The sequence below is a fragment of the Miniopterus natalensis genome, chromosome 7 (genome assembly GCF_054644295.1).
Source record: "Miniopterus natalensis isolate mMinNat1 chromosome 7, mMinNat1.hap1, whole genome shotgun sequence".
In the NCBI taxonomy this organism is placed as follows: Eukaryota; Metazoa; Chordata; class Mammalia; order Chiroptera; family Miniopteridae; genus Miniopterus; species Miniopterus natalensis.
Genome location: NC_142087.1, coordinates 12,968,128 through 12,986,119, shown reverse-complemented (window position 1 = coordinate 12,986,119; position 17,992 = coordinate 12,968,128). Strand labels below are relative to the sequence as shown.

The window sequence follows — 17,992 nt, the reverse complement described above, 5'->3', positions numbered from 1 at the left end:
AATAAGGATGATAAGGCTCAGAGAAATTACATGACTTACTGCAGGTCACATAACAGTAGAGCCAGGTCCAAGCTTCTTGGACCTACAGCCTGGACCCCTTACACTCTCACCCATCCCAGGATCCCTTAGTGTTTAGAATGTTCAAGCTGGGGTTTCTCATGGGAATGGGAATGGTCAGGAACTAAAGAGCACTCCTTGGAAAATTAGTCCTGTCTGGCCAGTAATGATCATTTTGGCAATGATAATGAGCTGGGGCCGGGTGAGTTTAATGAGATTAATAGATGTTCTGTCATCCCTGGCCTCCTGGTAACAGGAGCCTCTGGACCAAGGAGGCCCTGGACACTGATCAGTTTAATTGCTTGGCTTTCTTCAGAAATAGCCTCCTCATCTCTGATAGCTGTTTTCCTTAAAACTGCCCCAATGTCCCCAGGGTTGTTTAAGGACACAGGTCTGGCCACAGACTGGTGTGACTCGCATCCCCATGCTGGAAAATAAGACCAGAGGTGTCCAACAGGTGGTGGTGGTTGTGGTGGTGAGCCATTAAGGTCAAGAGCAGCAGCTCCTGTTTTGAAATGAGCATTTCAAGAAGAAGAAATCCAGTGCTGCGGAGGGCTGACAGAGCTGGTGGAGTAGGCACTCTGAGAAAGTGGCATGTAGTGTTGAACAAAAAGCCTGGGTGCAAGTCCCGTAGCTACTTTCTTCACTAGCTGGGTGACCTTAAGTAAGTCACTTATCTTTGCTGATCCTCAGCTTTTTTATCCACAAAATGGGATCAGCAATGTCAGAATCAAGCCTACAAACTGGCTTTGTTCACTAAAATCCTGTGCAGGTGTGTGAGGCATTATAGTAGAAAGTGGGTTGAGGACCAAAGAGGGTGTGACCGGCTCAGGGTAACACATTCTCACCATGGGAATAAGTACCCAAAGCATCTCTATGCATAGTTTTTTGGAGTTAAACAAACTGGGTTCCAGTTCTGGTTTTGCTCTATTAATCAACTACTTTGCCTCTCTGAACATCCGTGTCCCTATCTAAAATTCCTCCTCATAGGACTATTGTGCGGATTAAATAAGGTGAGGTATGTAAAGTTTTTGACTCATTGTTGGCACTCAGTAATTAGGCTATTCTTACTGGAATGGCCCTCTGGGGGTCTCATTTACCTAGAGTTCAGGGGTGGAGGTACCTTTTAGGGCTTTTCTACCTTGACAAAGCCCTGTCACTTCACCCCATGTTTTTAAGCTTGGCACTTGTGTTTCAAAACATAGCTTCCATCTGAAATGTTTCAACTGGGAAAATGATCTGTTTTTGCCAAATTTCTATTCCTATTAGCCTGGAGAAGCAAGCCCATCCCTTTGAGCTGTAAATTGCATTTCAAAGCCTGTGTCCCTGGTGGGTTTTAATTAGCTTAAGGACCCAGCTTTTCTGCAGCAATTGTTTTTCCTGCAAGTGAAGGTGTAGACACTTGGGAGCCAGTCCCTGGTTTTCTCAAACATAGCATATCCAGACCTCTCCCCACCCCCTCCCAGCCCTTCATTGTCCTGGGGGCTTGTCTTACACTAGCCCCAAAGGAAAATTTGAATATAAGGACCCTAGGCTTAGAGTCAGAGAACCCATGGACTTCTTGGTGCTACTACTCATGGCTGTGGCATATTGACCAAGTCCATTTCTCTCTGTTCCTCAGAGTGGGGACATATAAGCTTTATGCTCACTAAGGTCCCTGTTAATCTGACATTTCAAAGGTCTCTGGGAACAAGTCTGGTTTTTTCTTCCCCTCTCCTGTCTTACCTCCCCTCCTTACCACCACCACCACCAAGAACAATCCAATCCCTCTACCCATCTCTCCTTAGCTCATTGCTAAGCATGGGGCCTCTGGGGGCTGCAGACACCTTGCTCTCAATTACACAGCTAATCTGTGAGGCTTAAATCCTGTGCAAGTGTGTGTGTGGGGGGGGGGGGGCGGGTAGCTTATCAAGTCAAGCAGCTTCTGTTGAGTAGGATGCTAATATTTTCCAGGGCTCCAACTCTAAGCTAGAGGGAGGCCTGGAAGAGCCAAAAAAAGAGTTACATGGGGAAAATCGAGTTGGGGATGGTTGATCTGTGGAGGGCGGTGTTTGGGTCAGAGACCAGAGAAAGTGCCTGGGACCTCAGACCCCAGTGGTCCCCCACCCCCTACTTATGACAGGGCCACCAGCTAGCCCCTCTCACCTCACCTCCTGGGACGTTATTCTCACCTCTATCTCTAACATTTATTGAGTACTTACTGTGCCCCAGACTTTGTCAGGCCTGTCTCTAACTTTTGCAAGGCAGAGCAAGAGTACAGATGGAGATTCACATACCATATGTCTAAATATTTGAAAGTTATAAGTGAAGCTACCAAACTGTTTTGTTCATAACATCCTGGAAGACCATGTCTTGACCCTCTGGGATTTTGTACCTGAACCTAGCAGTTCTGGGAGAGTTAGTCTGGGCATGCTTCCTTGCCATTTCCCACCCCCGACTCCATCCCACCCTATGAGGAGCTTCTAGGACATGTATGTAGATGCTGGAGCTTTTCCGTACCCCCAGATACCTAACCCCTTGGAATTAGGAAATACAGGAGCAGCGCAGCCTGCCTCCAAGGAGTGTGCAGGCCTTGAGAATGGATTGGAGGCTGTTTAGACAGGGGAGTGTAGGGGTTGGGTGCCTGGAGCATGCTTCAGGTGGACATTTCTCCTTGGCTCTGCAGACTCCTCACCCAGAGCAACCACATACATACACTTCCTAAGTCTCTTCTCTACAGATCAGAAAACTGGCCTTCATGTGACATGGCTTCTAAGGCTCTCTCTCCTTGGTATCATTCAGAATGTGCTTTAGTCTGACCTTGACCCTCATCTAGAATCGGCCCACAATGGTAGTGTTAGTAGAACAGAGAGGTTGAACCTAGTCAGAGTAATTATTAGATCTTGTAAAGAGCTTCATGGTTTGCAAAGTCCTTTTATGTGCATTGTTCAAACCCCAGGTGATGAGAGAAAAGACCCGGCAGGGCCAGGGCTAAAGCAAAAGGACTTTGCTCACCAGCCAAGCAGCAAGTGCTGATCCCGCTATTAAAACAAGCACAGGTGCTCAGTGGTGTTAGAAGGTTCTTAGGGAACCCAGCACCTGTCATCTCCCTTCCAGATTCCAGATCAGTGGCAGAGCCAGCAGTCATCAACAGATCTCTGAACCATAATCCCCCCTCCTTTTTTCTATCTCTGTCCATACCCCAGGCCTGGTTGGCCCCCTCTAGCCAAAGCAGGTAGCATCTCCCTGGGCCAAAACTTCATGGTTTTGAGCTGAACCAACCAGGAGAGTTATCTAATTACCATGGAGGAGCCCTCAAAACTTCTTGTATACTCACAGATGGGCAAAGGAATTAACCTTTGAGTGGCTTGTCATCCAGCTAGGAGAGGGATGTCAGAATTGTGAGGAATGGGGAGTCCAAGGGAAACCACAAATACGAGCATTTCCTGCTGCATATGGACAGTATATTGGGTGTTTTCATGGGTCTCTCTTGTGTCCCTCACTGCTTAGTAAGTGTTGATGATTGGATGCAAAGGGAAACTATGTAACAAAAAATAATCTGTTCCTCCCAGGCCATTTCCAAAGCTGGCACCAGCTCCTTCATCAATAGCAGTGCCCTCTCAGACTTTCTTATCTAGGATGACACACTTGACCCCACTATATCCTTGGAGCTACTGCAAGCCCACTCAAGGAGCAAGTTCTTTGGAGTGCTCAGGTCCAGCCTAGGGTTCCCTTGCAAACAGTGCCATCTCTTGGTCAGAACATGCCAGCTTCCAGGCTGGTAGAATTCTAGAAAGAGGGTCTCTTACCCTAATGGGACAAAAGATACACATTTTACAGCTTATACTTAGCTCTTCTTTATTTTATTAAAAGAAGCCTCCTCTGCCCAAATATATTAGGTAAATAAGTAGGAGTTTACCAAATATATTAGGTAAATAGGTAGGTTAGCTTTTGCTGGTGAGAGTTTTATACATGTGGTTTGGGGATCTTTAGCACCTATTTTCTTTTTAGCACTTTCTAGGGTGGGGTATTGAGACAGGCATGCTCTAAAGGGGAGTTGCACCAATCCATGCCAGTGAGCAGAAGACCAGGCCAAGCAGTATAAACGCCAAGGCCTAACATTAGGCCTTTCCTCTGACATCGAGCCTCCTTTTCCCTTTCACTCGAGCCGGTGCCCAGATGTCAGCTGTCTAAAGAAGGGGGTAGGAGAGGTTTATACAGCCCTTTGGGGTAAAAGACATTTCCAGAGTGTAGAGAGCAAAAAATAAGTACAATGTCATCTCTAGCAAAGAATAAAATTTGTATAAAAATAGTTAAGTCTAAAAAATTATTTTATTTAAAAACAGTTCTCAGATAAATATGCTGACTTACTGTAGTATTAAAATGGGCTTTAGCTCTGGGAAGGACAGTGATGTAGTGGAAAGAGATGGGCCTTAGGGACTAACTGACCTGGCAAGTTAATGAAGTTATTGAAGTCTGTTTCTGGTAAAATATGAATGATAGTAATGATAATATCATGGGGTCTTGGGATAGGCATGCTCCAAAGGGAGCTGCACCAGTGAGCAGAAGACGGAGGCCACACTGAGTGCTGAGCAAGACTTACTTTCAAAATGGCAGATACCAGTAAAGACAGCCATAGCTAGGTCCACGTCTGGATCAGATGAAGCAATTTGCATAATATGGTATTGTTCTAGAGCACATATTACTTGCAATTACCACTGACTTTTTGGCAATGGTTCTACATTGAATGAACAGAAGCTGTGGAAGGCCTTCAAATTTAGATCTTGTGGGGGGGGGGTGATCTTCGAGATGAGCATTAAAGGTGGAGCGGGTTTTAAAGAATTGGAATGAAGCAGACCAGGGTTCAAACCCCAGCCTTGCCATTCACTAGCATTGTGACCTCTGAAGGTGAACGTGTTCTCTCCTTTGTAAAATATCCTGGTTCTGCTTGTCAATACCACAGGAGGGAACATATGGAAAGCACCTGGTATGAGCTCAGCAGCCGGTAAGATGAGCAAAAATGGGGAGCTGGATGTTGTGGGGTGGGGGTGTAGGAAGGCACAAAAAATCCAGTTAGCTAAGATGTGGGCTGTGGGCAGCCCTTCAGCCCAACCCGTGGACCCAGCCTCACAGTGGCTCTCTCTTCAGGTGGCCACCATGTCCTTGAAGATCCAGACAAGCAACGTAACCAACAAGAATGACCCCAAGTCCATCAACTCTCGGGTCTTCATTGGAAACCTCAACACAGCTGTGGTGAAGAAGTCAGATGTGGAAACCATCTTCTCCAAGTATGGCCGTGTGGCCGGCTGTTCTGTGCACAAGGGCTATGCCTTTGTCCAGTATGCCAACGAGCGCCATGCCCGAGCAGCTGTGCTGGGAGAGAATGGGCGGGTGCTGGCAGGGCAGACCCTGGGTAAGCTCCTGGTATTCTGCGCAGGTGCTGGCCTTCACTCTCTGGCTCCCCTCTTAGCCCCTTTTATGTTTCCTCCACCACTACCCACTATCCCCATTAGAGATGTTACAACTTAGTTATATTTAAGTTATGAATTAAGTAGTTACAAATCAATGCCTGTAGAGGATAATTTTAGAAGCTTCTGGAAAACACTTCTGTCCTGACCCTGCTTTCACAATAGCCCTTAATGATAAGGCTTATGGTTCCAGAATGGACTAGCACAGTCTATTACATTAGGCTACAGGTGGCTTAGGTTAGAACCCTTTCTGAGAGCCAGGAGGAGGTGCTGGGAGAGCACGAGGTGAATCAAGCAGTTGCCCTTGGCCTTGGTGTTATATACATGTGATGTGGCCATGCTAGTGGTCTACCATGGAGTGTATACAGTGTTCTGGGTATATGTGTATGTTTGAAAAGGGATACTTATATATGTATTCCTGAGTATGTGGTATGTGGATGTAACTGAATATGTGGACATACACCTTAGTGTGTATGTATGTAGTATGTGTCAGAATATATTGAGTGCGTAAGCAGATATGCATATATTCATTTACCAAATGTTTGTTGAGATCCCATCATGTGCTAAGCACTGAGCTAGGCATAAATACATTTGTTAGAACATTTATGTGAGTGTGCATTAGCTCACTTGTATATTGGCAGTTATGTATATGGAAGCAAGCCTGAGTGTACTTAAGAGTATATATGTTATCCGTGTGTGTGTGTGTGTGTGTGTGTGTGACCTTATTACCTGCACATGTGAATGTGTGAGGGTGTGTTACCTATGAGTGTTCACATTTGTGTTCACATGAGTGTTCTTGAGAATGCATATATGTGTGATGTAAATGGAGTATGTGTGAGTGATGTTTGTGAGCTTGCATGCATGTGTCTGAGTATATATGAATATGTTGTAAAAAGGCATATCCACGTGTTGTATGGGTATGAGTCAATTGTGTAAGGACATTCGTTAGCTGTGTGAGTAAAGTCCATGGGTACGTCATATGTACACATAAATTGCTGCACTCTTGCCATGAGGATGATCTGTGTACTGGCACCTGCTGTCCTGCCAGCGTTTGACTCTGCCTTTTCCCTTCACACAGACATCAACATGGCTGGCGAGCCCAAGCCAAACAGACCCAAGGGGTTAAAGAGAGCAGCATCTGCCATTTACAGGTGGGGCACTCTGTCTTGTCTATGTCTGGGTAGGATTGGTCCCTCTTTCCACAGAGGGAGTAAACACTGGTGGTGATGGTGTGCTAAGCCTAGAATTTGGGGAGGCGTTTGGAGATGAGGGCCTGTGGAGAGTGGGCTGAACAGCTGTCCCTAAGCCCTGGCCCTCTCCCCTTTGTTTCCCCAGTGGCTACAGTTTTGACTATGATTACTACCGGGACGACTTCTACGACAGGTGAGCAGGGGAGGGGCGTGCCCAGGCATGAAACAGCCAAGCTGGAAGGGCTCTGAGAGATTGCTGGTGCAGCCCATTCAGTCATCAAAGTGGAACCTAAGCCCAGAGGTGTGGACAGGCATTTGCCCAAGGCTGCTCCGCAAGTTGTTGGCAGAGCTGGGACTAGAGTCAAGTTCTGCAGGAGCCCAGGCTAGAGCGCCCCCACCCCACGCTGTCTCCCACCCTCTGACTGGCCTTCCTCCTCCTAAATCTGGGGTGGGACTAAATGGGACTGGATAGCCAAGGGACACATAAACATAGCAAATTGGAATACAAAATGGTAGGGGTCCAGTGTAGGGAATGTGAGCCCTTGTGCTTCTGCTGTTCTACTTCTCGAGGTAGAACAGCTGGAAGGGACCTCAGAACTCAGTCTGGGCCGCTGGGCCTTATTTTTATAGGAAGAGCCAGAGGCCCTTTAGAGGTCTGAATCAGACCCTGGTACGCTGTGACCCACCCTCGATTCCCAAGCCTACCCAGACCCCAAACTTGAGGCCTCCACTGCATGGCTCCATCCACACTCTTGAGTGGAAAACATGATGGGAGCTGGCCCAAACCTCCCTGCTCTCTCTCTTCCTCTTTCCTTCCCTCTTGGCCTGTCCCAGGCTGTGCAAGAAGAATAGAACCTCTCTGAGCCTCGGTTTTCTCTCCTGTGAATGGTATAGTTGAAAGTGCCCTAACCTGGGAGTCAAAATACCTGGGTGCTAATCTCAGCTCTGCCACTGAATGGATTGTGTGGCTTTGGGTAAATTCCCTCCAGTCTGTGAAATAGGCTTGCACCAAATGATCCCTCAGGGCTCCTCCAGCTCTGGGATTCTGTGGTTCAGTGATTCTGACCAAGGCCAGAGCCGCCCCCTCCCCTTCGGGACAGAAGTGCAGTGTCTGGGACTGGATCCATTCCCAGAGACTTTCCATCTCCAGCCATTGCCAGCCCAGGACAGGGGCTCCCTGAACAAAGGAGTGCCAAGGCATGGGGCATTGAATTGCCCGTTGATGGCATGTTTCCTGGTTGTTATCAGGAAAGCAATCCCACAGTGTACCCCTGAGGCTGCTGTTCCCTACAGAAAGGTGGTAGCAGCAGATGTGGTGGGAGAGACCCCTACTCAGCCTTCTGAGCTGCATGATCAACAGGAAAAGAAACCCTCCTGGAGAGGGCTGAGTGATGGCGGTGGGGGGTGGGGAGTGGGGGGGAACACATGGGTGGGGTGCCTGGGGGTCTGATGGAATTGCCCAACCTTGATGCTCTGCTGGGCCTCCTGCCCTCTATCTCTGAGGTGGAGTAAGGATGGAGTGACGGAGGGGGTCCAGAATGAGGAAAGGGCCTCATGCTTCTCTTGGAACCCTGGGCATTCACCAGTCACGCCTTCTAACATGGGATTTAACCACATTCTCTCGTGTTCCACCCTCACAGCAGTCTCAGGGAGAGGGGGCCACAGAATAGCCATCCTCATTAGGCGATGGGAAAACTGAGGCTCAGGCAGGCTTAGGGATTGGCCCTCGAGACCCATAGCTTTCTGTTTCCAGCTGAAGGTTTGTGCTGCTTTGGCAAGATTTGCAAACTCTGACCAGGAGTTGAGGTGGCAGTTGATTGAGCAGAAGCTAGGTCAGAAATAGAGCAGGCCTGGGTAATCTAGGGAAGGCTCCTTTCTGGGGCTGGTCTCAGTTTACTCCTATGTTGAATGGGGCTGTAACTATTACCACGTGCCACCTCACCTGCCCTTAACCAGCCGGCTGGTAGGAAAGGTGGATGTAATGAGGATCCCAGCAGCTCTTAGGGTTTCAAAAGCCTTTCTCTTCACCCCCAGGGCTTGTTGGGAGCAAGCAGAGGTATGTAATTCAGGCCAGCCCTTCATCAGCCAGATACATGTTAGTCTACACAGTGACCCCTTGTGGCCAGAGGCCATGCTGCAGCCTCTGGACCGTTTGCCCTCACAGGCTTTTCGACTATCGGGGCCGCCTGTCACCGGTGCCTGTGCCTAGGGCTGTCCCTGTGAAGCGACCCCGGGTTACAGTCCCCTTGGTCCGCCGCGTCAAAACTATACCTGTCAAGCTCTTTGCTCGCTCCACAGCCATCACCACCAGCTCAGTCAAGATCAAGTGTAAGTGACTTATTTTCTTCCTAAATAACTTTTTTTGTCATTAGCAAAATAATAGAATTACATTTTTTTACATTGGAAAATAGATAAAGGAACAAATCTCCCACAGTTCTGCAGCTCTAACACAACCAAGTGAGTATTTTCATGTATTTCTAAGAGGAAAAGACTGACATTTGGGGGGAGGGGGGCTTGGGTTGGGCACAGAGTCCAGTGCTGTGACATGGAACCCAGTGAGGAGATGGTGTCATCTTTCCTCTAGTAAGGACAGGTCTGCACAGGCCCACTATTCCACATTTACTCTGGTGTGCAAACGCTGTCATCAGGCATCCCGGAAACCAGATTGTAAAACACCCACCTTTGTACACCTCAAAAGGTAGACACCATTCTATATCACAAGCAGAAACACATACTTGTTCAGATGCACACAGAGTGCATTTTTATCCAGCCCCAGTCCCTTTCAGAATTGAGAAGTCGGGTGTGGGGAAAGATCCAGGTTCAGAAGGGCAGTCTGGTCACTTTAGGAATGGCCTTCAGAAAGTCTCAAGGGAAGCCACAGGCAGCTACAGCCTTTTCCCTGGCCAGAAAAAGAGCTGTGGACAAGAACAATTCCTGCCTCAGGCCTGTCTTCCCAACTGACAGAATAGAGCTAGGGTCTTGTGTTAGTATCGAGCTCCCAGGCCCCAGGTGACAGCCCTGTACTCCCTCCACTCCCAGTAAAGAGCAGTGAGCTGCAGGCCATCAAGACAGAGCTGACACAGATCAAGTCCAACATCGATGCCCTGCTGGGCCGCTTGGAACAGATTGCCGAGGAGCAGAGGGCCAACCCAGGTCAGCTTCCAAGACTCCTTGCCCTGGTTCAGGTGACCAGGGGCCCAGGGCAAGGGGGGTGGGGGTGGGAGGACAGTGCGTGGGGCAGAGAGGGGCTTTGGCCTCTAATCCCACCTGGACCCACTTCTCGAGGCTTAGCTTCTGCTGAGGTGTTGTCTGGGAAGCTGTCCCAGGCTGTTTTATTCCCCTCTTCACCCCTTTTCCCTCAAGATGGCAAGAAGAAAGGCGACAGTGGCAGTGGCAGTGGCAATACTGGTGGCAGCAGCCGGCCACCAGCCCCCCAAGAGGACACAACTTCTGAGGCAGGCACACCCCAGGGAGAAGCACAGCCTCGAGATGACGGTGATGAGGAGGGGCTGCTGACACACAGCGAGGAAGAGCTGGTGAGGGCGTGGTTGGAGGGGCTGGGGCCGGGCTTTTCACTCCTGGTTGCAGCAGGGGAAGGGGGAACTTCTGAGCTGGTTCCTTTTTCCCAGGGGTTCTAGTCCTGTGAGGAAGGTGGGGAATGAGCAGGGAGTAGTTGCCTATTTCAGCCGTCAGTCAGAAGTACCACGTCCCACCAAGGCCTGGGGCAGACCTCTCTTGAGCCCAGGGCCCATTCTAGACTCGGTTTTCCACATGGGTTGGAGAGGGGAAGAGTCAGGAGCTCGGGAAGCACATATGGTCTGCAGAGTTCCAGGGAGCAACACTGGGATTTCCTGGGGAAGCCTCAGGGAAGTAGGTCTCACTCCACCTGGTGATTGTTGCCTGAGCATGAAATAGGCAGTCTCATGAGGGATCAAAGGAGTTCCCTGTCTGTGAGGGTGGAAAGCCATTTGGCAAGGAGCTGATACTAAATGGGAAGGTAGACCCGATTCTGAGTCTGTAAGGTATCTGCTGTGTGCTTACTACTTGTTTACCTAAGAAACACTCACTGAGCATCAGGCCCTGTAGTCCACACTTTCTAATTTCATTTAACCTGAACAACAGCCCTGCATTGTGCAAAGTATTCCCACATTTTACCCTGTGAGGAAACTGAGGCTCAGAGGAGTCAAGTGGCTTGCTCAGGGCCTTATAGCTAATAAGGGCCGAGCCAGGATTGGACCCCAGACTTCTTCACTAGGTCTAGAACTTTCTCCTTTTCATCACTGCTGGGTTCTGGTGTGAGGACAGACTGGGCTCGTGATCACAACACGTAAGAGGTCCTCCTCGTGTCCAGCTCATTTCTTTCAACCTTGCCTGTTATTTCAGCTTACTCTCTTGAGCATAGGTTTCTTAAAGGCTGTTAAAGGCTTAGATATCCCAAAGATGGGGAGTTAGCTCACCAGTCTACTAGGCTTTTAGCCCGGTCCAATCTGAGGTCTTTTTATGCAGAAACATGCCCCCTGCCACACATAGAACTTCCTTGACTGGTGGTCCCTTCTTTCTCCTGAGGGGCCCTCAGTCCACCCTGTTGGCATCCCAAATCAGCTGTGTTTAGACTGGTCCCATATCCATTTCCCTTGGCTGTCCCTCCCCCTTTCTGAGTTTGGCCTCCAGGTATGTTCTGGGCCTCAGGGCAGGACTCAGAGCTTGCAGTGAGTGATGTGTGGTCTCTTTGTTGCCTCCTCCCTATCAGGAGCACAGCCAGGACACAGATGCAGAGGATGGGGCCTTGCAGTAAGCAGGTATGGTGGTCCTGGTGGGCAAGGGATGAAGTGAAGTGGAGGACATGCTGTGAAGCGGATTTGGCAGGGTAGTGCTGTGCCCAGCAGTGAAGGCCCCTCTATCCCTAGCCATCTCACCATGCCTCTTTGTGGTGGGGGCTTGGTAGGCTATGGGAGCAGGAGCCATGGATGGGCTAGCCAGGCTAGTCCAGCAGGGGTTCCCTCGGCACACTGAGCCATGGTACCCGCCTGCGCCCTGGAAGAGCTCTGAGAATCCTCTCTTCTAGAGGAAGACAAACCATTACCATCCAGTATGAGCAGGAATGTCTAGGAGCCAGGGGCGGTGAAAGAGGGCTGTGGTGGAAGAGGTGATATGTAGCTGAGCCTGTTCAGGATTGAGGGAGGAACACCCTGAGCAGAGGCACAGAGCTCCGGCAGTCCTCAGTGTGTGGGAAATGCCCAGGGGCCTCCTGTGGCTGCAGTCCCAGCTCTGCATCGTAGGGAGAGGGAGCTGCTCATCATCAGAAGGTGAGGTTGTGCCAGGCTTAGGGACTGGGACCTGATCCTCTCAGGTGGAAACGTACTGCGTGCCAGGAGGTACCCCACAGGTTGTGATTGTACTAATAATATAACAGATGTGGAAACTGAGGCACTGAAGCGGGAGCACAGGGAGATAAACCACATATCTCATAAGATCCCAAGGGTGGTAATTGGTGGGGTCTAGATTTGAACCCACTGCTGTGTGGCCTCAAAGCCCACTCCAGCCAGTGTCTACTACCTAGCTCTGCCAACTCTGCCCCATTCCTTTGGGGGCCACGTTCTAGTTAGATGGCTTGGGTGGAGGAACACCTAAACAGCAGAGGCGTGTATTCATGGTACGTTCATGCCGAGATGCTTCACCAGCAAGGGCTTCCCAGACCGTTAAAGTGTAGGAAATTCCTTACATGTGGTTTTTTCTCTTGGAACTTCATGGTTTGTTTTACCAGAGAAAGTTTTACCTTGTTAAGCCAGTTTGAAGGTGAAGTGCTGAGTCTCAGGTGAGGAAGTGGAGGCTCAGGACGGGGGAGAGACTTGGCCGGAGTTCCATGACCAGAAGGTTAGGAGGCCAGAGCCAGAGCACAGGCATACCTCCGCCTGCAAGTAGCAATATCATTTGGCCTTTGCTTCTTCCTAGCCCCTGTTTTAAGAGCACAGGGCGGGAGCATTATCTCAGTCTGCTGAGGTTTTGCTTCCCAGCAATTGTTGACAGTTTGGCTCAAATAAACTCAGAAAAATTCTCAAAAAAAAAAAAAAGCACAGGACTTTTCTTCTCAGCCTTAGCCTCTCATTTCTCTCTTTCTCAGTCTGACAGGAGCGATGGCCACTGGCAAGAGAAGGGCGTGCACTGTACCAGGCCTCAAACTGGACACCCACCCCTGGATGCCACCCCAGCCCATCCCAGAGAAGAGCTGGCAGCAGGCACCTCATCCCCCATGCATCCTGGCCAGTGCCACATCCTCTGCAGGTGGAGTTATCAGCTTCCCCTTCCCACATACCCTCCCTGTTGGCACTGCCTAGGCCAGAGGGCAGAGCACAGAGTTTTTCCCACACTCTGCCCAGGATACTCCCAGGCTTGGGGTTTTTCTATAGGTTTGGAGAGGAGTTGGGGGGGCACAGAGAGGGGACCCTAACAATAAAGAGATTGGATCCCAACTTGCTCTGAGATGGGATAGTTTGTGTTTTCTCATAAAGGTACCCTGGCCCCCCTGCCCAATCAGAAAGCAGATCTACTGTACCCCTTTCTGCTCCCTCCTTCACTCTTACCTGTCAGGGACCATTGTCTAGGGTGTGTAATACTGATCCACCTGGGCCTTAATTTCCACAGCAAAAACAGATAAAATGGCCAGCAGGGCTGTTGGGGAGGCCAGATATGCCAGTGCCCGTGAGGGTGCTGAATGTTTGCTACCCACTTGGTCAATAGTAGGTCCAGGCTGCAGCTTCTCACTAGTCCGGCCTTTCCCTGCTCTAAAGCAGTCCGAGAACCCGCTGTCCCCCCTCTCTGCCCTGGTTTAGGAGACTGTTTTCTTCACGGGCACTTTGCCCTCTCGCCAGCCTCCCAGCCTCCAGCTTCTCTCTGCCCCGTTTCTCAGAGGCCACCACAGCCTTATTTGTGAATCATATCCCTTCCCTTTCTGACTTCTCGTCGTCAGGATAAAATGCCAGCTTCTGAATAGGGATACGTGATCCTGGTCTCTCCTGTTCTTTTGTCACCACACACACAAACCTTACATTGCAGCCACACAAAACAAGTCCTTCACACTCACTGGCAGCAAGAAATAGAGCCCCTCCATTTACCTCACCCAGCAGGAGTTTGGCGTCAGGGTTACGCGTGGCCTGTCTGCACTTATCTCTGTTCTTTAACTGGCCAGGTACCTTCAAACTCCACCTCTGTCCCAACTTCGCCTCCTGCCCCCTTTCCCCATACTCCCCACAAATTGTACAGTTTCTCCGCATTCAGGTTCCCAGTAGGGAATCAGTGGCCACAGCAGTTACATTTTGAGTCAGTCATAGATTACTGACCAGGACAAAAAGCCATGGGTACCTCCCCTGGTCCAGTGAACTGGGTGATTCAAGTGTGGCCACTTAGGCTGGTCTCACTGGCATAGGGCTGTGGGTGCACAGGCACCCACAAACATACTTTGCTCCAAGCCTGGCACATACTCTTGCTTCTACTTTCTCTACCTGGGAATTATCCACTTATCATTAAGCTGCTATTCTAGTCCTTACCACTGAGAATTCTCAGAAATCTAGACTTGGGGTGAAAAATAGCCGCTTGGAATGAGGCTGGGCCCTTGCCCAGCTTGGTCAAAACAAAAGACTTCAGTCTGGAGAGATGAAGGTGTCCTGAGGAAGGTACTAGGTCCACAGGGAGTGTCCTTTCTCCCCTGAATAGCCCTCAGTGAACATACCCCTACCATCCTTGAACTCAAATCTTTCTTTGCTGTACAGAAGGCCAGAGCCCAGCTCTAGCGGACCTGTTTGCACACCTGGGCAGATGTTTGTGTCCCCACCTGTGCAAGATGGGGAACTACTACCCTGAATTGGAGCTGCATTAGACAAAGTCTAAAGAAGGGGTTTTGGAGCCTGGTGAACCTCAGAGGGCTGGCACCATATTCCTTTGTTCCTAGAGCCTAGTGCTCTGTGCCCATTGCACTGTAATAACATTCCCAGATTCTGCAAGGCTCTACTTGGTAGTACTTGACTGAGGCACTTTTCAGAGCTTGGGGGTCAGGTAGAACAGCAGGGGCTATGGGCTTCTGTAGTATGTCAGGCACAGGGCGCCATGAGAAGAGCAGGGAAGACCCATTTCAGTGCAGAAAGCATCTTCTCTACCCAGAGGCCCTGCCTAATCGCCCTGATACCAGAACATATCCTGGACAGAGAATGGGATCCCTGTCCTGGCTTTCCAGGGAATAGTTACAGTTGTACCCTTGAGCGGGAGGTTCATAACCATAAAACCCTGCATGTATATCCCTGCCCTCACCATGTCTGGGGCTAAGGAAGTTATCTCCCATTCCATTGCTCAACAGTTTTCAATATTCTGTCTAACCTTTGAAAACCAAAAACAGATGGTGAAGAAATGTGATACCAGATTGTGCCCAAAGGACCAATATCTCTAGATGTTTTTAAGATCCGAAACCTCATTTGTGATTCTAGCAGCCATCCTGGAGTATCACAGAAGTTGGTTTACTGGATTGTGACGTTAGGCAAGTCTTTTTCCTTGCCAGGTCTCAGTTTCCTCATGTGTATGAGGGGTTGGCCTAGATCAGGGAAAATATGGGCCTTATATCAGTTATTAACTGTTGTATAACAACTACCCTGAAATGTAGTGCCTTTCCTAAACATTAATTAGCTTCTGATTCTGTGGCTTGGCAGTTTGGATTGTGCTCAACTGGGTGGTTCTTCTGCTTACCTGGGTCCTTATGTGGGTGAAGTGAGCTGGCAGATTGCCTGGGGGCTGGTTGGTCCCAGGTAACCTCACTCACTTGTCAAGTGGTTGGCTGGGCAACAGGGGCAACTGGGCCACATGTTCGCAGCATTTAGCAGGCAAGACAGGGTAAGCCCCAATACACAAGTGCTCCTCAAGCTCCTGCTTATGTCCTGTTGTCAAGTCACATGGCTAAGCCCAAATTCTCCTTTGTCTCAGGTGTCTTTTCACTTGCTGCTTCAAAACATTTATTAGTAGCTGCTGGAGTGCTTTTTGAGGACTTACAGCAATTTTTAGATTATTAGGAAATAGTAACATGGTAGTTTGGTGGTTTTTTAATTGGCAAGGAGTTGAAATGTGGGTATGTGTCAGATATTAGCCAACCCTGGCCAGGTCTTAGAGACCACAGAAATACAGAAGGTAGAGCAGGGCTGAAGCTCTGAGCCAGGTGTCCTGGGTTTGAATTGCAGTTGGACCACTGATTAACTTTGGGTAAATCATAATCCCTCTGCCGGTGGCCACATTCTTCATAATAAAATTATTCCATAGTAACAGTAAACCATTTCTTGTATATCTGCTGTGTAAAAGGCACATTTTATACTTATTTAATCTTCACAACAACCCTTTAGGTTGATGTGTGAACTTTTGGTTACAAGTTATAGAAACTGAACTCAAACCTCCTTAGGAAGGAGGAAGTTTAGCTTCACAAATTGAAAAGTGCAGGGCATGTGAGGGTGGAGGGGGAGAAGAAGGAATCCCCAAAAGGGAAATATGAGTTCTTTTGCTGGAAAAGAGGAGGCTTGGGCTGACAGAAACGACATGTCTTCATTGTGTGGTTATGCCCATTTTACAAGTGGGGTTCTAAACACGGCCCCATTGGCAAGTAGTGTCTGTATCTTCTCCCTTTCATCTGGACCATGACTGATCTATGGAATACGGTGAGGGTCATGCCATTCCGGTCTCCCAGCAGTATGCACCTTTCGTGTCTCGGGACCCAGCCACCATGCTATAAGAAGCCTAGGTCACATGGAGAGCCATGTGTACATGTTCCAGCTGACAGCCAGTATGAACTGTCAGACGTTAGCGAAGAAGCCTTTGAGATGACTCCAGCCCAGCCACTGTCTCACTGAAAACTGAGTAAGAACTGCTTCGCAGACCCTAGCCAGAGCCTGGCGCCATGAGGGGTAATCACCAAATGATTGTTGTTGTAAGCCACTAAGTTTTGGTGGGTTTGTTACATATCAATGGAACATAGACTCAAAGAGGTTACGTAGCTTGCTCTGCTTTAGGAGGACTGGATTAACAGTATAGACTGTTTAACTGAGTTCCTATTTAGACTATTTGTTGTATGATCTTAGGCAAGTCACTTAACCTGAGTCTTATCTTCATTTCAAACACAGAAGAACAAATCTTTGTATAACAGTACTTAATAAATGAGAGTACTTATCTTTACCTAATCCAAATTCAGGTACTTTTTCTCTTAAAAAATAACACACCACAATTTCCTGCTTCTTTTTATACTCTCCTTGTTCCCAAATGTATTTCAGGCAGCCTACAAAGAGAAAGTCAATAGAATATTATACAAATGGGGCAAAGGAAGGTGATAGCGAGGCTTTTTGTGCTGTTCTGATGCCTGAGTTACTCAGTCTGGAGCAGTGTGTGGGCCTGGCCACTAGGACCATGGGACAAGCCCAGCTGGCCGTCCTGCCTGTATGAGCAGACACCCCTTTCCTCTGACTGGTGAGTGGGCTCCTGGTCCACACATACCTCTCCTGCACCTCTGCCTCAGTGCACTTTCTATGGGAACCCAGATAGTCAGGGTGTCCTTCCACAAAGGTACAGTAGCTGGGTCTTGATGGGCAAGTGCATAGGTTTGGCAGAACCTGACAGGGTTACCCATTCTCACTTTCTGACGTGGACCCCATCTCTTCCCCACCCTACAGTCCCTTCTAACAGTAAGGTCCCCTCTTACCCTTCAAACCCCACTTTCAGCATCTCCTTTATCCCTTGCACAGCCCAATGTCTAACTCCCTGAGCACACAGAGTGCTCCCTAAGGCCAGAGACTGTCCCATTCATTCTTGCTCGTAAGGGTTTTCAAAAGCAATGTGTGACTTGGTCAACTAAAGAATTATGGAGCAAATCGTGGGGTTTTTTTGTTCTTATTGATTTTAGAGTAAAGGAGACGGAGAGATCAATGAGAAATATCAACATCGGCTGCCTCCTGCACACACCCCTGGGGATTGAGCCTGAAACCCAGGCATGTGCCTTGACTGGGAATTGAACCAATGACCTCCTGGTGCATGGGTCAACTCTCAACCACTGAGCCACACTGGCCAGGCAAATTATGTGTTCTTACTTATACTCCACCTGTACAGCTTTAGACTCTATAGAAAGAGGGCAATAATATATATGTATATATGTTTGCATTTCCTGGGTGCTCTGCTAAGACCTTGAACACAGACTTCATCATCTTATTTAGCCCTCACAGCAATCCCAGAGTTGGATACTTATCCCTGCTACAAATTGGGAAATAGAGACTTTGGATTGTATAA

At 48.9% G+C, this 17,992-nt stretch overlaps 1 protein-coding gene across 5 annotated transcripts in view; it reads left to right on the top strand.

Moving 5' to 3' along the window:
• Positions 1-17,992, top strand: part of RALY (RALY heterogeneous nuclear ribonucleoprotein) — a 124,554-nt gene that overhangs the window by 64,425 nt on the left and 42,137 nt on the right. For 3 of the 5 annotated variants that reach the window (XM_016200662.2, XM_087818788.1, XM_087818789.1), the window contains exons 2-9: positions 5,185-5,449; positions 6,583-6,655; positions 6,840-6,887; positions 8,859-9,022; positions 9,734-9,847; positions 10,058-10,230; positions 11,445-11,493; positions 12,816-16,896. In XM_016200662.2, the coding sequence (XP_016056148.1) occupies positions 5,194-5,449; positions 6,583-6,655; positions 6,840-6,887; positions 8,859-9,022; positions 9,734-9,847; positions 10,058-10,230; positions 11,445-11,489 (873 nt within the window). In that variant the 5' untranslated portion in view covers positions 5,185-5,193 and the 3' untranslated portion in view covers positions 11,490-11,493; positions 12,816-16,896. Of the gene's footprint in view, positions 1-5,184; positions 5,450-6,582; positions 6,656-6,839; positions 6,888-8,858; positions 9,023-9,733; positions 9,848-10,057; positions 10,231-11,444; positions 11,494-12,815; positions 16,897-17,992 lie in introns of those variants that run through there. The other 2 variants (XR_015714806.1, XM_087818790.1) reach the window with 2 other exon arrangements.